The sequence below is a fragment of the Pyrus communis genome, chromosome 8 (assembly GCF_041283825.1).
Source record: "Pyrus communis isolate YQ-2024b chromosome 8, ASM4128382v1, whole genome shotgun sequence".
Classification (NCBI taxonomy): Eukaryota; Viridiplantae; Streptophyta; class Magnoliopsida; order Rosales; family Rosaceae; genus Pyrus; species Pyrus communis.
The window spans coordinates 20,370,061-20,392,963 of record NC_142572.1 but is presented as its reverse complement, the minus strand read 5'-3'; the positions used below and the strand labels follow the sequence as shown (position 1 = coordinate 20,392,963).

The 22,903-nt window shown below is 38.6% G+C and overlaps 1 protein-coding gene, 1 non-coding gene and 3 pseudogenes across 3 annotated transcripts; 2 read left to right on the top strand and 3 right to left on the bottom strand.

The window, feature by feature from the left end:
- Positions 1 to 10,926: 10,926 nt before the first annotated feature.
- Positions 10,927 to 13,197, bottom strand: LOC148695303 (Peroxidase superfamily protein). The gene is made up of 4 exons (XM_088698923.1): positions 12,668 to 13,197; positions 12,143 to 12,322; positions 11,871 to 12,036; positions 10,927 to 11,651 (listed from the first exon to the last, which is right to left on the bottom strand). The coding sequence occupies exons 1-4, from the start codon at positions 12,893 to 12,895 to the stop codon at positions 11,236 to 11,238; spliced, it is 990 nt and encodes a 329-aa protein (XP_088555049.1). The 5' UTR covers positions 12,896 to 13,197; the 3' UTR covers positions 10,927 to 11,235.
- Positions 13,198 to 13,697: 500 nt separating this feature from the next.
- LOC137718102 (lariat debranching enzyme-like) lies at positions 13,698 to 16,701 on the bottom strand (annotated as a pseudogene). The gene is made up of 9 exons (XR_015965595.1): positions 16,408 to 16,701; positions 15,968 to 16,125; positions 15,726 to 15,847; positions 15,353 to 15,546; positions 15,105 to 15,269; positions 14,890 to 15,008; positions 14,609 to 14,748; positions 14,423 to 14,530; positions 13,698 to 14,094 (listed from the first exon to the last, which is right to left on the bottom strand). The product of XR_015965595.1 is annotated as a lariat debranching enzyme-like (transcript).
- A 419-nt stretch (positions 16,702 to 17,120) lies between these two features.
- LOC137718103 (protein TIC 55, chloroplastic-like) lies at positions 17,121 to 18,775 on the top strand (annotated as a pseudogene).
- A 23-nt stretch (positions 18,776 to 18,798) lies between these two features.
- Positions 18,799 to 18,872, bottom strand: TRNAI-AAU (transfer RNA isoleucine (anticodon AAU)). Its single transcript has one exon. It is a non-coding gene; the product is annotated as a tRNA-Ile (tRNA).
- A 1,298-nt stretch (positions 18,873 to 20,170) lies between these two features.
- Positions 20,171 to 22,605, top strand: LOC137718106 (uncharacterized; annotated as a pseudogene).
- The last annotated feature ends 298 nt before the right edge of the window (positions 22,606 to 22,903 follow it).

The window sequence follows — 22,903 nt, the reverse complement described above, 5'->3', positions numbered from 1 at the left end:
CCAGTACTGGAAATCTGCTATGTTTCCATCATTTTGATTGCTATTCGCCTTTGGGATTTAACCTAGTTGCAACACAGGTATGTAAAGGCAAAGGAATGTAAAGAAGAACTTTCAGTGCAGGAATTTGCAGTTCGACTTGCAAAGCACTTCACATTGCTTTACCAGCAGGTAAATACTATGTAATTTAAGCGTTTTTTTAAATTAAATTTCATTAGTTAATCCCATGTTGTAGATGAAAAGGAAAAATGGACGATACTTTTACTATTGTCGCTGCTGAAACGATGGCTGTTGTTGTTATTCTTGGTCGGCTTCCTAGTCTTTGTTTTCTCATATAACTGGTCTTCCTTTGGTTAGAGATGCATCTTCTTCTAATGGTTTACGGTGTATATGTTATTATCACTAATTGGTGGTACTCACTAAACCAGTTATGAATTTCTGGTCACTTTAACTAATCAAGCTTTCATCTGGACAGCTTAATGTTTTTACCCTTTCCCCGAAAGCATGACTCATGGAAATTCATTAATATTTCTTTTGTAGAAGTTGGTTTCTTTTAAGTTTGATTGGTTGTCTTAAGTTTGGACTTTTTTTTGCTCTGTCTCTCTCTATCTCAAGCGTGAACACGAACACCTGCCCTCTTTCCGATACACACACAGTTTCACACTTTGAATACTGCCTTGTTGGAACTGTAGCAACTTTTTCTAGCCATGTTTTATGCTTTTAGTATTTGCATAATCTAGAAAGAGAGTTGTCGCTTTGAAATATAAAGTTTGGACTTTTTTTTGCTCTGTCTCTCTCTATCTCAAGCGTGGACACGAACACCTGCCCTCTTTCCCATACACACACAGTTTCACACTTTGAATACTGCCTTGTTGGAACTGCAGCAACTTCTTCTGGCCATGTTTTATGCTTTTAGTATTTGCATAATCTAGAAAGAGAGTTGTCGTTTTGAAATATAAAAACGATTAAAAAAAAAAAAAAAAAGCTTTCTTCTCTGCAACTTTAGTGTTAGAGACACTGACCACTAAGTTGTCAGATGTTCCTAATTGTTGTGAACGTAAGGCTTCATTTAGAAACAGAAATGAATGATTTGTGTCATTTAACTAAATGGTGACTCAAAAGAATCATTATTGAAAACATGATTGAGTTCAGAATATATATGCAATGGGGTTTATTGTTCTATGATTAAGGAATCACAGTCATCTCAATACTAGGAATGTGATGCGAGCACGGATGCAGGTGGACTATTTTAGCCAATAAGCTATACTTTGTTGTGAAGAACTTCAATTATAGGTATCATATTGTTATTCATGTTCCCTGTTGTTTTATGTATGTAATCAAACTAGCTATGAATGTCTAGTTCTTAGGTCAACATATAAGCGTACAACAGACGAATCTCTAATTCAAAGGTAAAATTGTATAGGAGCATCCATGTCTGAGGTCACATGGTATATGGCTTAGATGAGCATTCCCTATATGGTATATTATATCATATATATTAACAGATAAGCAATTTACCTTGTCATAAAACCCATAACATTATCTGTTGCATTTAAGAAAACTGTTGTAGGATTAATTTCTAATGTTATATTTTTATGGTTGAATAAGTGTATAGATGTCGAAGTTGATCACTCGTCGTCGGAGTGTGACCAATGCACCTCCCGCATTATCAACATCTACTGCTCCAGCCGTGAGTGCTCCATTGATTAGGGAGCCTACACCCTTTGCTGAGGCCACTTCTACAGCATCCCAGGTGCCCGTATCATTAACGTCATCAGTGCCGGTTGAGCAGCTCAGTGCACGACGGCTACCTCGCCCTGCCGATACCTAGTAGCTTGATGTATTAAACTTAGTTCACTTGTAGTTTTTTCTTTTTGGTTCGGATCTTGTATGTACATTTTCATATATTTTATAATTAAATACTTTTTCTTGGTTAATTAATTATTCTTTCGAATTTAATTACAATATTTATCAAAAATTTAAAAAAAAAAAAAAGTTTGACCAAAACTACTCCCCACTTTGCTCGACCAATCACTTTGCACAACTCATGGATCCGTCGCGCAAACCCACTTTGCGTGACCCATGCATACGTCACGCAAAGTGGGTTTGTGCGACGTGAGTTTGCGCGACGCACAAAGTGGGTCGCGAAAACCCGCTTTGCGCGACGCATGGCCTCCGTCGCGCAAACCCACTTTGCGCGACGCACGCCATGGGTCGTCGCGCAAACCCTAGCGTCTCAAACTTTGCACGACGATTAACACGCGACGAAGGTTGCGTCGTGCATCGCGACGAAAGTATCTACGTCGCGCAAAGTGTTTTTTTTTACTAGTGGTTGTTAATGTGAATATTTCTTTTTAAAGAAGTATGGTGACATAAACCTTATTTTAATAATAAAATATAAGAATATAGGGCGAGACTTAAATCTGACCCTCATGAAGGCAACAACAAAAATACAAGAAAAATAGGAGGGAAGTCATAAACTTGATCCCTCTTGAAAACAAAAGGAAAAAAAAAAGAAAAAAAAAGAGGGGTATGAGCTATTTATCTAAACAATTTCCAAAATTAATAGACGCTGACAAAGGCTTTGGATTTGAGGTGTAGTTTTTAAATCTTATTTTTTAATTTAAGTTGTAGTTTTTAAATAATAAATTATATTTGGCTTTATGGCTCTTTGGCCTTCGGTTGAAGACGATATTTTGTGACATGGCTAAAACGAGTCTTATGGCCATTCGGCTCTCGGTTGGAGATGAAGGCAAATATGGCATTGTATTGTTCATTAAAATATTAATATCTTAGAGGGCCATAGTGCTAAAATGAGCCTTTTGGCCAACCCTCGATTGGAGATAGCCTGAGAGTCTTGGTTTTTTGTTGGTTGAGTTGACAACATGGCCCATGCCTATGATCCCGTGATCTCATCCGTTCATCGTATATCGTACGGTCAATTTTCGTTAGGTACTATTTATATTTAATTTTAAATTTTAAATTTTGAAATGATTCTGACTGCACCATTTACGATGAACGAGTAAGATCACGGGATCCCTAAGATCCTCAGAAAAAGGATCCTCACCGGATCCTTTTCCATGCCTATCTACCACTTTCTACGTCGAAGCCCTGTTATTGAAACGACATCATTGAAAAATATGCTGATGCATCTAAAAATTATAAACGCTTTGGATCGTTAAAGTTCGATGTATAATGAGCTCCATAATTAGTCTTTTTTTTCTCTACCAAAAAGTGGGGTCCCTTTTTGGATAAAAGCTCTGTTGAAACATGTATTATTACATTTAGAGTAATGTTAGGGAGATTAAATTTGTAGACAAAATTTACAATTAAATGATATATTACCAATAGCCATGTGAACGTTTATCAACGCTTAAGTCATAATCTAATCATCAACTTCCATATTATTTAGGTTATAAATTTTTTTTATAAATTTAGTTTCCTTAATATTACCCCCGCATTTAACTTCACATTTATATTCATGTTGCGAGTATTTTGAGAAAGTTTTTGATGTATTTTGAACCCTATTATGTGTTGTTATAATATGTCACATCCCGGCCCCAGGGGGACCACTTCCCGGGCCCGCTCCACCACCGTAACACGATATTGTCTGCTTTGGGCCCTGACACGCTCTCACGGTTTTGTTTCTAGGAACTCACACGAGAACTTCCCAATGGGTCACTCATCCTGGGAGTGCTCTCGTGCGTTACTCGCTTAACTTCGGAGTTCCCATGGAACCCGAAGCCAGTGAGCTCCCAAAAGGCCTCATGCTAGGTAGGGATGACAATATACATATAAGGATCATTGAGAATATACATATAAGGATCATTCCCCTGGGCGATGTGGGATGTCACAATCCACCCCCCTTAGGGGCCCGACGTCCTCGTCGGCACACACGCGACCAGGGTTAGGCTCTGATACCAAATTGTCACATCCCGGCCCGGGGGGAGGACCACTTCCCGAGCCCGCTCCACCACCGTAGCACAATATTATCCGCTTTGGGCCCCGACCATGTCCTTACGGTTTTATTTCTGGAAACTCACACGAGAACTTCCCAATGGGTCACCCATCCTGGGAGTGCTCTCGTACGCTACATTCTTAACTTCAGAGTTCCCATGGAACCCGAAGTCAGTGAGCTCCCAAAAGGCCTCGTGCTAGATAGAAATGAGAATATACATATAAGGATCATTCCCCTAGGTGCTGTGGGATGTCACATACTATCACTTAAATTTCTCTATAAGTGGAAAATATTAATTATGTTGTCCACCATAACACATGAAAAGTTACGCCACATGACAAGTATTTCAATTACACAAAAACCATGCTTTATTGCAGCTCTGAAAAACCATGGATCCAAAAATAATTTCACCAAAAAAAACTTTCCACCATTTTAAAAACACTTTCAAATGAATTCTAAGTTAATTTGTTGATATTTCTTCATATGTACAATGAAATACCTCAAAGAAGAGATGTTTTGATCTTTTAGCATTACTGTTAGCAATGTGGTTTACTTCAATTTTCGTCAAACTATTTTTTATCAATTTTTATAACTTGGCCTCAACGTGTTGGTCAGGTGCTATCATAGTTTTCTTTTTATGTCCGAATTTTATTTTTCTTTGTTTGAACGAGGAAAATAAATTTAAAATTTAACAAAAGTTAGAATTTATATACTAACATGGATTTTTTTTTTTTTTTTTGGATTCATAAACATAAAAATTTTAAATTTCAAATTGAAAAGAAAATCTCAAAATTTGGGACTTCAAATTCTCAAGTTTAAATTCTATGTAATAGTTGTCATTTATGAACTTTCATAAGTATAAGTTTTAAAAACTAAAAATAAAAAAATAAAACTAAACTATTAGTGACCATCATTGTCAATCTCATTACCATTGCCGCCGCCACCACCACCATTAATTACAGCATCATCATAGCCACAATCTCCATTTGCCATCACCACCGTCGCTGACACCACCACTTGCCATCACCACCATTCCCGCCACTACTACCCACCATCACCACCACCGCCACCACCGATCATTGTCATCAATGTCGCCACCACCATCATGACCAATTATCATCACCATCGTTACCGCCGCCACCACCCACCATTGTCATCGCCATCACCGTCGACGCCGCCACCACAACCCACCACCTATGTTAGTACATTTCCTAACTATTATCTCTCAAGTATACGCATTAAATTTTGTACTTGAATTCCCTTATCCATTTAGGTTAACCAAAAAACAAAATTCACAAATTCTAAAACATAATTTTAAAGATCCTAATGGAACCAGCATCAATTATTAATCACAAGAAGCCAGCATCAATTTCATGGAACCTTCCGACCAAAATTGCATCAAATTACTTTTCTAAAGATCCTAATGGTGATCAGGCATTAAGACAATTAGATACTTTTAATCACGGTGATCAATAATTCAAAGTATGCATGCAATCAATCATAAGCAATTAAATAAAAATCACATATTTATGCTAAGGCTTACGGCTTCACCCTAGCAAAAGGAATTAGTTACGTATATTCATAATTGAAATCATAGAAAATATTATTAAGAATAAAAAGAATGAAAACACCTTAAAATAAAAAATCTCCAAGAACCCTAGCAATTCTCTCTAACTCGCCAGTTGCATCAGAGAAAACCCTTCTTTTTTTTCAAGCTTAAGAACGGCCAACCCCCCTGTTTTCTGAGCCCTCTACAAATCCTAAAAAACATAGGTCTCTTATTCCAACTAGGAAACTAAAAAAATAATAAAATATCTTAGGAAATAAAACCCTAATTAAATTAGGAGAATCTGCCAAGTACTTGTCCAGCCACGTTTTCGCTTCAAATCTCCTCCAAATCCGGCCCATAATAGCTTGTTTTAAGGATCAGGACGTTCTGAACACATCTCAAGAAGGCCACAAACCCATCCGAGGTCATCTTGGACTCCAAAAATGCAATTAAAGCCCAAAACATCAATATTCCAGCATTGCACATTGCTCCTTTATTTTATTGCCAGAAAATAATTGCACGGTAGAAAAATCTGATATTTTGACATGATCAAGCTAAGTGACTCTGAACGTCCTCCAATTGGAATTACTCCAAAATTCATCCATTTGACCATGTTTTGCTCCAGAAGAAATCAAAAGTCCTATATTAGAAATACAATTCAAAGTATCAAAATTCTTTCAAATTATTAACCAAAATATACTAAGAATAGGGTAAAATATACTCATTAGTACAATTTTTTTTTTTTTTGTAAATTTAGAATGTACACCCATTTAGTATTTGTGTGTTGTGGGTGTGATAGCCCGTCCCGGATTATTCATACCATAGGTGTGAAATGACGATTTTGCCCTTGGTTGGTATTTACCATTTTGGTGTGTTGTTTAGTTGTTTTTGGTGGTTGACTCTACAGGACACACACACACCCATACCATACACTCCCATGACTCCCTCTCTCTTCTTTCTCTCGGATTTTCTTCCATTTCCTTTGCAAGTGTACGGACGAACTTCAAAACCAACCTTTCACGCACGGATCGACGTCTAGAAGGTAAGATTCGAACTCCTTGCAAGCTCCTGAGTTCATCCATACCATTTTTAGAACTTGAAACCTTCGAAAACCCTAGAACCCGAGAACCCAATTTTCGTGCACTAATCATTGTGAAGGTTTCAGTGGATTTTAAGTTCCTAGGGAGCTTTAGAATACTTTCACGAAGCTCGGGGAACAAGTTTGAAGGATTTTCGATGTCGCGATAGCAAATTCTAAGGTTGGCCAGATTTTGCGAGATTTATCCGGCGAGATTCCTTGAATTTCTGGGCTTGAAAGTGGTAAGGTTTTGCTCTACTTGTTGTAAGCTTCATTTTGGTACCAATTTCATGGAATTTGGTTGAGAAATGAAGAAGATATGAAGTTTTGAAAATTTTCCAGTTTTCGGCGAGAATTTGAGTTGCTGACGGCGGCGGCCGGTGAGACTCACCGGAAAAGATAAGGAATATTCCGTCAATTTTGACGGAATATACTAACAACGTTCCTAACGGCGTCAAGTATATATAACGGTATATTCCATTTTTGGACGAAATATTCCCTAAAGCTGTTAGGGTTACCACACGTGTGCCAGGCACGTGGCCGGCCGTGGGTGGTCGGAAAATTATTTTAAAAATATGGAGATGTTCGTGAGGTTAATTAGATCGCGTTGGTATATCCAAACACCCCATTTGAGCATTGTATGAGAAGTTATTACCTAGTTTTGGTTATGTGCTTTAAATTGACGTTTTTATAGTTGTTTCGCATATAGGTGAGACATATCTTGACGACAAGCGCAGTCGCTCGAGACAAGGGGGTTACGACCCTTCCACATATCAGTGAGTGGGCTTTTGGTTTTCCGTAAATACCTATATACTTGCGGTTTTTACCAGAAAATGAAATAAAGTGTTTATATGTTTTAAATCCCATGCATAGCGTTTGCCTATTTATTTATGCATTAGTAGTTGCATATATGTATGTTTGGTGTCGCGGACGCATAGGTAAGTGCCAAGTAAGTTTATGGTTTATGATTATGAATTAGTGGTTATGTGAGATGCATAGAGAGCTCATAACCTGCACCCCCGGTGTTAGTGCTCCCGCCCAGAGTAGGGCACAGTCCTTCACGTGATGTTCATTTCCCCCACCACACGCTCATCTTGGATCCAAGTTAGGTGCACAGTCCTGTCGTACAGACCACTATAGGTGGTTCCGACTCGTAGGTGACCCGCGATTATTCGCCCAGTCTTCACGTGATCGTAGCACTTGAGCATATTTATTTACACCCAGTTCTGTCGTACAAACCACTTTAGGTGGTTCCGACTCGTGTGTAGTGATAGGAGCATATTTAGGCGACTTACTTAGCTTGTTTTTGTGCATCTATGTTGTTAATTCATAGTTGTTTTAGTAGTTTAAGCCATTTTCGTGTGTTTTTAGGTTCATATGGCTAAGGAAGCAAAAAGATGCATTTTGGAGCATTTTGGAGCAAAATTGGGCTTGGAATGGATGACATATGCTTGGAGCCAAAGTGTTGGACGAATTTGAAAGCCTTGTATGCACTTTGGACATAAAACAAAGGGCCTAGCCCAATCAAACAATCCTTTGAGCCATGCAAAACCTCTAGCCCAATCAACAACCCTTAGCCACATGCATTCACATGCATCACAACCCCAAAACCATCAAGAAACACCCATTGCCGTGCCTTGCACTCCCCTTTGCATTTTCAGCCATTCCACTTCATCATTACACCACCTTCTCCATCTTTATTCCACATGCATTCATCATAATTCACCCTAGCTACCACCATTCACACACACATGCATTCACACACCAACAACAACTCAATGCCGTGCATTCCCAATCCCTTTCCAACATTTCACATGCATTTCCACTTTCCTACTTCATCATTTCAGCCACATATTCACCCACATGCACTTTAATCATTCAACACATGCATTCACACACCAACAACATTTCAATGCCATGCACTCCCATTGCCTTTCCACCTCCCTTTTGCATTTCCAGCACCAAAACATGCACTCACATGCATTTTCAGCACCAAAACAGCATTCACATGCATTTCCACACACCTTGCCGTGTATTCCCTTGCCTTTCCACCAACAACCTAGCTGTTTTCCATCATTATTTCATCCACATGCACTCTCAATCATAACAGCCACATTCACTCTTAAACAATCATCCACATATTCTCCCATTCCCCCTATAAAAACCCATGCATTCATACACAAAGAAAAACATCTCATTTTCATACACAAGATACCACAAACACATCCAATCTTCCCTTTGCCGCAAATCCCCTTCCATTTCTACACAATCTCTTCTCGGCTTCATTCCATTCAATACACTCTCCCATTCGCAGAAACCATTCAACCTTAGCCGCTCCACCTTCATTTACAACACACTTGGAGCACCAACACCGAAGGCAACTCTTAAGGGATTTCGACATCAGTTTTGCTTCAAGGGTTCTTTCTCCTTAATTCTATGTTCATTCATGTTGTATATTTTTATATCAAACATTCTGTAAACATGAAGTGTAACTAATTTCTTTCTAGGGATTCGATATAGCCTTGCAAGATTGCCATGTAGTTATTTCAGAATGCTCAGTTGATCCATCTATTTCTTGTTTCATTCTCTGATTTAATTGTGACTTTGTGTGTTGATTTTAATGTTTGATCACCATTTGATTTAACCACAGGTTGTTTAGCCAAGAGTAAAGCACACATCATGCATACTCTTGGTGGATATGTGAATGAATGAAGGGAATGCTTTGCAAACAACCTGCCGAGTGTTTCCTTTGATTTTATGAAAGTTTCTTGTGCGTGTCATGTTCTTGATTAGGGACCAAAGTTGCACATCACACTTAGGTTCATGATTAGGAACATTTGATCAAGTCCACACATCATATGGTTGATCATATCTAAGTGAAACAAACCCAAGAAATAGGTAGATGGATGAGTATAATCTGATTTAACAAGCATGGACTTGGCTTAGCAATGGTGAAACCGAATCCCTAGCTTCATCTCCATTTGTGCTATCTCATTTTATTAGTTGTTGATTCATGTATTTGTGTCTACTTCATTTTCTTGTGCTTTCAAGTTACAACAACAAATCTGCCTAAGTTGATTAGTTTTATTTCTCTTATAGAGTTCTTGCAAAACAAGTAGTTGTATAGGTCCAATTAGTCCCTGTGGATTCGACACCCTTACTTGTGCCATTATACTAAACATATTCTAACACGAAGAAGGAAAACATCAATCATGTAGGTATAGTTAGTGAGTTGGGGATTTGAGCTTTAGATTTGGCCGTACATGTCATATTAGGTGACTCCAGTTGTCATGTTACTTGCATTGATTGACATTACCTGGGTTACTTACATTTTATGTGGAGGCATTCGACATGGCATATTTCTGAACATGTTTTCGATATATGTGTATATTCTATTTTCTGGGAAACTATACAAGTTTTACGGCGAGGGGTTAGAACTTTTGATAATGAAATGGTTTTGAAAAACTTTATGTTTGCCCACTCACATTTTCTGTTTTGCGCCCCTCCAGGTTCTAGTTTTGTTTGCTCTTTTGGTGGCTTACGAGGAATCCACGGCATATCTGATAGATTATCACCAATGTAGGACCACCTCTGGGTGTGTTTAGTTAGTGTTTGTTCCTCTGGATTGCAATAGGCTTTCTGTGCTCTGAATATTGTTTATCACATTTAGTCTCGCATTAGTGTGTTACCTTAACTAGATTTTTAGTAGTTTGGTTTTTATTTATTCGTACTTTTATTATTATCTTTTGCTTCCACACTGTGCACATGGCTACGTCACCCTCATGTGACGGCCAACATGCCTTGATTTCGGTCGGGGTGTGTCAGTGGGTAAGTACATTTTTTTTATGTTGGTTGGTACATTTTTTGTCAAGTTCAAGGGTACATTGTTTTTTATATTTAATGGGGTACATTATTTCTCTTAATACTACTAGATTTGATCTTTGATTTAACTCCTTTAAATCCGTGAGATATGAATTACATCAATTATTTGGCAAGTGGCCATCTACTACAATAGTAGAGAGAAGTATTGTACTTACACCAGGGCGTGGCTTTGAATTCCGTCGACTCCCTAGTCTAACATTTAATCTGACAAATCTATCTTTTGACAAAAAAAAAAAATCAAATTTGGTATCAAACTCACCGTCTACGAGATTTGAACATAATACCTCTCACTTATAAATGAAGATGAATACCACTAGACCGTAGTACTGAGCGACAATTATTTGATTTAAATCCCTTAAATGTTGCTAATTAAAGCCATTTTCAAATAATAATAAAAAACAGCAGGACAAAGTGTTTTAAAGTTTGACTCAATCTCCATTTTTAGTTTTAAATACAATAAAATGATATGAAAATATAATAAATACTAAAATGCTGAGGTGTACAAAGTCAAAGAACTATGATCGAAAATTGAAAAACTACAAGGTTATCTAACAATTGAGATGACCAAGGGTCGCAACTAAAATGACCCTAAAACTATAAGATTTCAATCTAACAATTGAGATGACCCAGGACCGCAACTAATATGACCCTAAAAACAAGTTTAGACATTCAGCAACGCTTCCTAAGTAGTACCATTTGGCCAAAATTGCCTTTCAATTTTTCTCCTCCAACCAACAAAACCATCACCAGATTGCAAGTGTTTTCATTCCATCAGGCATTAGTCGTCGGACAAGAGTCTCGAATTTCGCCTTCATCACCTGTCTTCACGCCGATGCTAGCAAGTTTCAAGAATGACTCAGTCCAGCTCTTGAAAAAACTAACTTGGTCCTGTGCAAATATCTCCACTTGTTTTCTTGTTCTGCCATCGGTTAGCAAGACGGAATCCGATTGAAACAGCCCTCTGTGTGCCAAGAGATTTTGGTAGTACTGATTATCGAACACAAACGATGTTTTAGGATCATTTTTTACCGTTGTAGACGGATTTGCTCCTGCAGGGCACTGCTCCATGAGCTCCTCTGCATAAACATTGTCTAAGGATGTGTCAATGAGTGTGAATTTTCCTTTGGGGTCCTGCTTGAACCGATCTCTGAATGCACTGCAGTGAGCTGATCCGATAGTGTGAGCTCCTGAAATGTCGAAGCGATCAGTGGTTGCTACAAAGGCTGAGTGGTTACAGCTAACAGTCGATATACATTGCAATTAAATGGCCGCATGTCCACTCAAGACACACACAAGGGGACTCGCATTCAAGTTCATCAAAATAGTCCCACATAGAACCCGAATGCAAGGGTCTCATTTGTGCGTGCCTTGGGCGGACGAGTGACGCGGCTACATGAATAAGGTACCTGATAGGGTGGCTAGGTCAACCAAAGACAACCCTTTGGAAGAGAAGAGCTTAATCATCTCATCCATTGTAAAACTTGTATCTACAATATTAGGCCTGACATTTGAAGCTGCAGAAGCTTTCCCGTCTCTCCTACCTGTTGGAATCTGAACCACAGGTCCCCCAGCCTGTTTCGTACTCACCACAATAAATACACCCAACCAAAATATACACACAGAAAAAAAATAATGAATAATTATAAAAAAAAACAGTTGAGGGAGATGGAGATCTGACAAATTCAACAGCATCTCTAGCAGCCAGAGCAACAATGTCAGCGCAAGAAACAGTTCCGGGACAGAAGATTTCAAGCAGTCTCTTCGCTGAATCGATCGCTGCAAACCCTCCCAGAGATGTGTTTGCCGGATCACTTCTCTCAGTCCCAGTTCCTTGTAGAAGCACAGATGCATCACAACCCTGTGTAATTCATTTGGTTAGTATCAAGTCGATACTGTCAAATTAAAGGCCAAAAATCACGAGTGTCGCGTGACCGGGGTTTTGGAGCGTGACAGGAAGAGTACTTAGGTTGTGTAAGTTGGTTTTTTAGGACTAATAGTTCTAAAAGGACGGGGTTTTGGGGCGTGACAGAAAGAATGCGTAGGTTTGAAGGACTTCCAGTTCCAAAAAGGCCGAGATTTTCGGGCGCGACAGCAAAGAGTGCTTAGTTATATAAGTTAGTTTTAGGACTTGGAGCAGTAAAAGGGTGCAATGCATCTAAGAGAGCAAGAGAAATATACTAAAGCAGGGTTTGTTTACTTTTACCTCCACAAAGCAATCATGGAAGAGCAGACGGAGGAGCTTCCCGGGGACGGTAGGGTCCAAGTTGGAGGCCGATCTCACTGTGTTTCGGACAATAAACTCGGCAGAAGGGCATGAAGCTGCGTAGAAATTCAGTGCCAGGTCTGCAGTGGAAGCAGAAGCAGCAAGAAATAACCAAATTAAGAAAACACAACAATGTGTGCAAGAGAAGGCTGCCGATGTCTTCTCCATCTAGGGATATTTTCATGTACCCTACACATAGAAATGCTCAAGACATTGCCTTCTTGTACAATGTATAACATTCAAAGGTCCCAACTTTTGAGAGAGAGAGAGAGCGAGAGAGAGAAATAGTTGGCCATGTGTAAACAAACGGAGCCACGGAGGTGTATTTAAAGCTGCATTCAAGTTGATTTGGTGATGGCAGGAGGTAGATGGGATCACATTACTCATCATAACAAGAAAAAAGAAAAGGGTGGAATAGGGTTTTGATTAGTTCCTCAATCAAACATTCTGGATAATCTCGAGGAACAGTGACAGTTCAAACTAGTATGGCAATGAGTATGATGGATTAAATGAAGGATTATGCAAGACCTCGTTGAGTAGGGCCGGCCCTAATGCAGTGCGAGTGGAGCGACCGCATAGTATGCCATATGTAATAAGTTTCCTATCTTGAGGTAGATGCCAGTGGAGCAACCGCACAGGGCCTCACATCTAAGGGGCACTCAAGAAAGTATTATATGACTTGTAGCCTTATAGCTACCACACTGGATCACCAACTTGGACAGCCATGTGTTACCTTGGCATCTATCTAACCCATTCCCTCCTCTCTATGTTAATCACAGGATGTGTGAGATAGACACATGGTGATATATCACCCGTCACGCCCAAGATTTTTTCTATAGGATGGTGATATATCACCCGTCACGTCCAAGATTTTTCCCATAGGGGAATATCAAAGTGCGCCGAAAAGAAATGAACCCGAAAAGCTAATTAAGAAGAACAATGCCACAAACATTTTACAATAAACAAAATCTTGTCTAATAAGTCGGTCTATCCACTTTCAGATCGAAAATAAAAGTCAGTACATACATCTCTTGTTCTCATGGGTCAATATGGCATATGATTTGCTCCCTCTTACAAAAATTAGACACTGAATAAATTATATTTACCACTAACAGGCCTTAAAAAAGGAAAAAGAAAAGAGACCAGACCTACTTCCATCCAAGTATATAGATGAAATTCGATTAAACAAACTTCGACTGAGAGAGCCTAACGGCATTGATCTTTTGAAACGGACAAATGATGGATGCCTGAAGAGGTATATAACTATAGGAGTTTTCACGAATTTTCATTTTCGCTATCCACAGCATCTTCGTCCAACTCATCCACATCATCAATGGGAATGTCTTCACTATTCTCTTCAACAGAACCTGCAGAAAGCTTTGCAGTTAGTTTTAGTGAAGCTTGAAAGAGGAAAAGGTTCGTAATGACAAATTGTGAGGAGGGACCCATAAATAGTTTGTTAAAAACCCTCTGCAAAGTTTACCAAGCAATTGACATAATAAACTCTCACTTTATGAGCAGATTTTTACCTCTATGAGAACTCGGGAGTACTTCCGATGGTTGTACCAAGCAATTGACATAATAAACCCTCACTTTATGAGCAGATTTTTACCTCTATGAGAACTCGGGAGTACTTCCGATGGTTGTACCAAGCAATTGACATAATAAACTCTCACTTTATGAGCAGATTTTTACCTCTATGAGAACTCAGGAGTACATCCGATGGTTGTGATGTGTTATCAAGAAGGTAAGGAAGTTCCAGAAACTGCAACAGAGATTCTGTCTGAGGATTCTGAACGTGTGCTGCCAAAAAGAAAATTTGTGGTATTTACTTAAAATGTTCTTGTTTAACAGCATTCAGAATGACATGATGATCCTTACCATGAAAAGAACCATAAGAAACAGATTGAGAGGGATTGTAAGGTGGAACTGTCTGGGTGAATTCAAACGGTCTGGCCCCTCTTGCTTGCAACTTGCTCCTGACCCATTGACGACCACCATGTTTGTCAAGACGTACATGCCTACAATATGACACGCACACACTTAGTAGATACTTTACAAGAGAAAAAACATTAAAAGGGTAAAGACCACAGAGGGAATATAAAGTTTAACGGTCTAATCATTGGCAGCATGCTCAATACATTTCGACAAAATGTACACACCAAAGATTTGCACTTTTGGTTGTGAGAGGGAAAATAGAGTTAAATGACCGAGTTATTTCTAGCCATTCTTCATCGTACTGAATCTCATAAGGGCCTGGCTCCGATTCAATTTCAATAACCTAAAATGCCAGAAAATGTCACATGTAGAACCCATTAGCTACCAGCAATGACTGCGGGGAACATCCTATACACCATTTCAGCATTTCATCAAATACCTCAAGAAATTTGCGTCCTGGTAGGCACTTATCAAGGGCAAGAAAGTTTGTCACTGAACCATCTTCCCCATGTTTGCAGTGTAAATGAGCTGAAAACCAATAAGGTGGTTTCAGTTTTTCTAGCAATTGAGCAGCTGGTTTACTTCCAAGACTTCTTTCTTGAACCTAATGACATTTTAAACGAGATACGTGATTCGAAAACATACCAATCAGAGCTTACTAACTCATTTTTCCGTTCTTGCAATTACCTCCTGCTTAAATTCCGGTTTTTCCCAAACAAGTTCCTTCCAGTCCCCACAATCAGTGATGCCAACCGGCCAATCATGTGAGAGAAAAATATCGATTGGTTCCTCAACTTGAATCAGTTTGTGGAAATCATACTCACGAACATGATACACTGACCTGATAGTATGACCATTATAAGGAGGCCTCTCAAAGTGTCCTGCTCAAGAGGAAAAAAAATGAACTGCCTTCAAACAGTTAACACCATATATCAAAATTGCACATACCACCATCGCTATATTTACGATAATAGTAAAACATAAACAGCTATTGTTTTACCAACAAAAGATAAGTAATGAAGTAAACACCTGTAATGGTACAAAACGAAAGCAAACTAACCTTAAAGAAAATCGGGCTGTTTGTAAATTCCGGAGAGTCCACCAATTCGAAGGTTTCCAAACTTGACTACACCAGCAAACCCCAAGAAGTATATATTAGGTGCTGCCCATCCTCCATAGTACCTATACAAACAGCAAAAACAAGTAAAAAACCCGCAACAATCATTCATCCAAAGCGAAAAAAACGACATGAAAAACAATTGGAAGAGAATGCCATAGATTGCAGTTAAAGAAGGGACTCACAGTTCCCACAAGTAATAAGAAGCCTCGTGATTGCCGCCGATGAATATGGTCAGGTACGGAACCACTGCCTCACCGGAATAGTATCTCCAGAATGTGTTCATGCTCCGGAATTTACGAGGCACGTTTAAGCTATCCAAGTCCCTCTCATTCCTCACAGCCTAATTTCACAAACACAATAGTTTTCCCTCATGATTAATCAAATTCTCTAATTTCATAAACAACTAGATCACCCCCAACAAAAAGATTGAAACTTTAGGGCAAATTAGCAAGAACAAAACTGCAAGTGCCGAAATTTGGAAAATTGAACAATTAATATTCAACGAAAAATCGGTACTTTCGGAGACAATTGAGTACAGAAAAATAAAAAGCTCAAAAATTTAGGGCAAGTAAGCAAGAATAAAGGGGCGATATGGGGAATTCAGGAAAGTAGGCGGCGGTACCTGAAAGTCGCCGCAGCAGAGGAGGAGGTCGATGGTGGTGTTGTGGAGCTTTTCGTAGCGTTGGAGGGTTCGGTAGACGTTGTCGAGGTCGCCACGCATACAACCTTCTACAGCAATCTTCATTCCAATTCCGAAGATGCTGGAATGGGAGTCGGGAACAGGAATGGAGGGAAACTCGAACATCACAGTGGCGGTTTAAAGCAGAAGATCGTATTGTTTCGCCGATTTCTTTTATTTTTGTCTTTCCCGGCTCAAAAAATTCAATTAAAAGTTGCTCTTAAAATTTTGAGTGTGTGTATATTTTGTTTAATAAAGTTCTAATTAGATTAGAAACAGGATTATGAAATCTTAGGAAATCCTTATAGAATTCTATCGTATTTTATTTTTTACATAAGTATTATGTTTAAGTTGTAATACTTATCGGGTAAGAATTTTACGTTTTCTACTAGTATAAACATATTGAGATAATACACACCTTATAATTAAATCAGACTCTCTTGCCGCACCCCTCTATTTCTCTCACTATATTCACCTATATTCGTCAGTTAAACATGCTCTACAACATTTAAATATTTATTAAATTGATAACATGATGAACATGAAATCCGTAATTATGATTATATGTAAGCCACATTTGCACCACATTGACTAAATACCTTATCAATTTATGGATATTTAGATGTTCAAATATCTAAAAGGCGTAAATTAATACAATTTCAAAATCAAACCCTACACCTCTTCAACCATCCACATTAGTACTAACAAATAATAAGAGTCACCATAATATCTCAGGTGCAGGTAAGTTTCTCTCTAGAGTCATAGTTGCATCTCCGCTCAATCATGACGATGATTTGAAGGAAGATGAACAAGAGGATCACAAGGTTTTGGTGACTCCTTCCAAAGAAGAAGAGCATGGAGAAGAAAGCGTCGCGACCGGATACAATTGGACGGAAGAATGGTACCCTCTTTACCTCACCCAGGACCTGCCTGAAGATGCACCTTTAGGCCTTACCGTCTTCATTAAGCAGCTCGTCTTGTATCGTGATGGCTTGGGTGAGCTTCGCTGTTACGAAGATCGTTGCCCACATAGGTAACAAATAATCTTATCCATCTCATGGTTCAAACTTTTTTTTAATTCACGAAATCTAAAGTAGTTATGTATGTATATAGCTTAATTTGTTTTGTATCCTCTGTTTTTTTTCCCTGTTTTGGTCCTCTGTTTTTCCCCTGTTTTTGTTTACTCTGCTTTGTTGCCTCTTGAATTCAAACTTCATTAGTAACAAAAAGTGAAGTTCTTGGTGTTTATTTTCTTAGGCTGGCAAAACTATCCGAACCATTTGATCGACGGAAGGCTAGAGTGTTTGTACCATGGTTGGCAATTCGAACGCCAAGGAAAATGTGTAAAGATTCCACAGGTATGTTTGAATTATTAGTATTCTAGTTAATCAAAAACATTTCTCTTTCACATTATATGAGTCCCCCTCTTAATTAATTTCATGATCTACACTAATTATAGAACTTGATTGAACTCTGTTTTCACTAAACAGCTTCCATCTGATGCTAAAATTCCGAGAGCAGCTTGTGTTAAATCATATGAAGTGAGGGATTCTCAAGGCGTCGTTTGCGTGTGTGGATGTCTCGCAAGACACCACCAAACACTAAAAAACTACCTTGGTTCGAAAACTTTGATAAACCCGGCTTTGATTATTCTTCGACAATCCACGAGCTCCCCTACGATCACTCCATTCTTCTGGAGAACCTCATGGATCCAGCCCACATTCCAATCTCACACGACAGGACAGGTTTCTCAGCGAAAAGAGAAAACGCGCAGCCACTGAGATTTGAGGTGATTGAAAGGAGTGACAGAGGTTTTGCAGGGTATTATGGTGAGGCAAAAGACCAGCACTTGCCTTTTTTCTTAAGGTTTGAGGCACCCGGCGTTATCGAAAACACGAGGGAAATTGTAGACAAGAACGGTGAGAAGCACCACTCTGTCGGGCTCTTCCTCTGTAGACCAACAGGGGAGGGAAAATCTGTGGCTATTATGAGATTCGGAGCCACGAAACTCTCCCCGTCGGCAAAACTGTTTCCGACTTGGTACTTCCACCATATTTCTTGTAGAGTTTTCGAGCAAGACATGGGGACATGGGGTTTCTCTCGTCTCAGAACGAAATACTTTCGAGAGAAAAAGGTCCCACGAAAGAGTTGTACCTTAATTTAAAATCATCTGATGTTTGGGTGGTAGAGTACAGAAAATGGGTTGACAAAGTTAGCAATGGCATGCCTTACCATGTAGGTCACAGCAAAATAGGAAGAAAAAGCTCCTCCTAGTGGATCCCACCACCAATACCAGCAAGAAAGGAGAGCGAAGCAGAAAAATAAAAAAGGAAATGGCCCATACAGGTCTCGAACCTGTGACCTTCGCGTTATTAGCACGACGCTCTAACCAGCTGAGCTAATAGGCCATTTGGCAATACTGTCAACTTCTACATACTTCATGTATATTGGTCCGCCCATGGTGATATTCAAATACTGCAGCCCAACAAAGTTTAAAGCCCAATGTTTGGAAGTTCTGGAAATGCATGAGGCCATATCTACTTGAAGACGATCACTTTTTTTTCTTTTTTTTTTTTGTCGAACGATAGATTTTTATTAAATTAAGTGTTAGATTAGTTACCGATGGGGTTCGTATCCACGTCGTCATGCAAGGGCTTAACTCCTTTCCACCACTGTAGTAAATGGCCACTTGTTGAACTTTTTCTTTGGAGTAACCTCGTTTGACCATCTAAATTATTACGCTAGTTGAAATTGACTTCTAAACTATTTTTTAGTCAACTACTCCTTGAACTATTTGAAATTAGCCAATTAACCCTTTACCATCAACAAGGGCAAAGCTACATAGGAGCGAAGGGGCGGCCGCCCCTCCGCTCGCCGGAAAACAAAGGCAGGAGCGACACTTGAACTCCTCTGGTTCGGCCGGAAACTGGGATGCACCGCGCCGCAGTGGTTCTAAAACCAGAAACCTACGCACGTAGGGTTTTTTTTTTTTTTTAATTTTAAAATCTAGGCCAAAACGATGTCGTTTTGGGCCTGGTAAAAAAAATTTAATTTTTTGGTAAACGGCATCGTTTTGGGGGATTATCAAATAATAATAAAATAATAAACGGGGGACCACTGGTCCCCATCCCCATCCCAATCCCACCCCGTTTCAATTAAACCCCACCCGCTCTTTTTCCAGATAACCAATCCTATCCCCCCACCATTACCCCCTTTCTCCCCCACACGACAAAACCCCCAGGGCCCCAGATTTCATTTTTCAAAATTGTTCCAGATCCCAGGAACACAAAGCAGCCATCCCGTTACGTTGGTTGGCCACCAAGACCAAGCTCTATAGTCTAGACGCAACTTGCCACGCACGCCACGCCAGCCGCTCCAATTAAGGTCAAATTTTAATTTTTTTCAAACCCTAATGGATTATTGAATACAATTTTTTGTTTAATTGATATAGGATTACAGGGTAATACATTATATGGTTATTGATTATAGATTATTCATATGAATACTATGATTATTGATTTGTTTTTTTTTTTTTTTTTGAAGTATATAAAAATTGAATACTATGTTTTTTTTTTTTAATGAATACTATGAAAATTGAATTCTTGATTATTCATATGATTATTGGTACTGATTAATTAAATTCGTAGTCTACTTTAGGATTAAGAGTCTAAGATATTTTTTTTTTCTTTTGTTATACAGTTACGTAATGGAACGATACTATAAGAAACAGTGCTTAAATCCTTTTCCAAATATTACGGATAGTCTTCCTCTTCCTTCAAATATTCCGGGTAGTCCTCCTCCTCCTTTAAATATTCCAAGTAGTCATCCTTCGAGTATTCCAGGTAGTGCACAACAAAGTGAGGTTACTGAATTGGATGAAATATTAGCTAATCTTCCTGCAAAACTTGGACTAAGACATCGAATACTTGATTATCCACTCAAGTATCGCGAAGCAATTCATAGATACTACCTCCAAAATGAACCTTGTCAACCTAAATCTCACATCATGCCAAGGAAAGCTAGCGACAATCGATGTTTTATCACAGGTTATTTGGATAATTTTAAGTGGTTGGAGTATAATATAGTAAAAGATGCTGCATTTTGCCATTATTGCTATCTTTTAAAATGTGATTTTGATAAAGCGGGTAGTAGTGGAAGTGATGTCTTCACTGAAAAGGGTTTACAAATTGGAGGAAAGGACCCGAAAATTTTTCAAGTCAAGGAGGGAGGTGTTGGAAGTCTTCATAATAAAGTTATGCAACAAGCTAAAGACTTGATGACACAAAAACAACACATTGAAACATTTGTGATCAAGCAAACTGATGAAGCTCGTGTTAATTATCACACTTTACAGAGTGGAGCACTTGATTGCACAAGATGGTTATTGCGACAGGGTTTGGCTTTTCGTGGGCACGATGAATCTTTGAAATCAAGCAATAGGGGTAATTATATGGAGCTTATGCAATTTCTTGCCGATCATAATGAGAAAGTTAGGAAGGTTGTGTTTGAGAATGCTCCCAAGAATCTCAAGTATACTTCTTCCAATATTCAAAAGGATCTTGTTCATGCTTGTGCTATTGAAACTATTACTGCAATCACTAAAGATATAGAAGGTACATTTTTTTGTCTCTTGGTTGATGGATCACATGATGCTTCGACTAAAGAGCAAATGACGGTGGTATTGCGTTATGTGAACAAAAAAGGAGAAGCAATTGAAAAGTTTATGGGTGTTCAACATGTCTCCTCTACAACTAGTAGCTCGCTTGAAGATGCCATTAAGAGATTGTTTGCTACAACAAATTTGAGTATGTCCATGTTAGAAGGACAAAGCTATGATGGAGCTAGTAATATGAGAGGTGAATTAAATGGTCTTAAAACAAAGATTTTGAACAAATACCCTCAAGCATTTTATATTCATTGTTTTGCACACCAACTCCAACTAGCTCTTGTATTCGTGGCAAAGGAAAATGAGGATGTTGCCAATTTCTTCATCAATGCTAGTAGTTTGGTTAATCTTATTGGATCATCGTGTAAGTGTTGTGATGCATTTAGAGAGAAACAACAAGAACAAATTCAGAAAGCTCTTGATGTTAGTAATCTTGAAACGGGTAAAGGGTTAAATCAAGAAAGTAGTCTCATTCATCCATGTGATACACGGTGGAACTCGCATTATGATACCATAGTTAGTATTATTGTTATGTTTGAAGCTGTGGTGGAGGTGGTTGAATGGACTAAAAATGATCGCAACCAAGATAATCTCAGTGAAGCAACTAGGTTATTCAAAGACATACAAACTTTTGATTTTGTATTTCACCTTTTCTTGATGAGACTTATATTGGTAATTACAAATGAGTTATCACATGCATTGTAAAAGAAAGATCAAGATATTGTGAATGCAATGACGTTAGCGGAAGTATGCAAGCAAAGACTACAATCCTTGAGAGATGATGACTTTGAGGACTTGTTTCATGATGTAGAAAAGTTTTTTGAGGAGCATGATATTATCGTTCCTAACATGGAGGATTTGCATTTCGTACTTGGAAAATCAAGGTGCAAAGCTCCAAAAATCACAAACTTCCATTACTATCTTATGGACCTCTATTTTCAAGTCCTTGATATGCAACTAAAGGAATTGAATGATCGCTTCAATGAGGAAAACACCGAGTTGCTTCTTTGTATGACATGTTTGAGTCCGGTGAATAATTTTGCATCTTTTGACAAAGCAAAAATTGTTCTTTTAGCCCAACTTTATCCTCAAGGTTTTGATCGTATGGACCTCATGAATCTTCCAATTCAACTTGACAATTACATTCATGATATGAAGATGCATGTTGAGTTTTCATCATTGAGAGGAATTAGTGATCTTGCAAAAGAGTTAGTGAAGACTGGAAGGTGTGAAAGCTATATGCTTGTGTATAAGCTTCTTACATTGAATTTGGTATTACCGGTTGCAACCACTTCGGTGGAGAGAGCTTTTTCTGCTATGAAGATTGTGAAAACACCATTGCGTAACAAAATGGGAGATCAATGTTGAGTGATAGCATGATTGTTTACATTAAGAGAGATGTATTTGCTTTTATTGATAATAAGCCTATTATGCGACGTTTTCATGACATGAAACCTCGTCAGCAACAATTGTAATTTGTTTGTATTGATTAATTATGAAAGACATTACTATATAAAAAAATTTAGTTGTTGCCATTTTTCTTTAACCTTGCACTCTTTTAAGTTCGCCCCTCCCCCTAAGAAATCCTAGCTTCGCCACTGACCATCAGATTCAATAAAATTCATCTACTTTGTCATCAAATATTCGCACGCGACCATTACGTGATTCACTTTTGAGGGTAAAGTCGTGCCAGTATTTGACGGCGAAGTGCATGAAATTTCATTAAAATCTTATTTGGGGGGGGGGGGGTTAATTGGCTGATTTCAAAATATT

What these genes read in the sequence shown, in the direction of transcription:
- LOC148695303 (XM_088698923.1), bottom strand. Translation starts at nt 12,895, where the DNA reads ATGGAGAAGACATCGGCAGCCTTCTCTTGCACACATTGTTGTGTTTTC. An exon ending in TCCATGATTGCTTTGTGGAG is followed by an intron (nt 12,323 to 12,667) that starts GTAAAAGTAAAC and finishes TGAATTACACAG; the next exon opens with GGTTGTGATGCATCTGTGCT. An exon ending in TGACCTAGCCACCCTATCAG is followed by an intron (nt 11,652 to 11,870) that starts GTACCTTATTCA and finishes TCGACATTTCAG; the next exon opens with GAGCTCACACTATCGGATCA.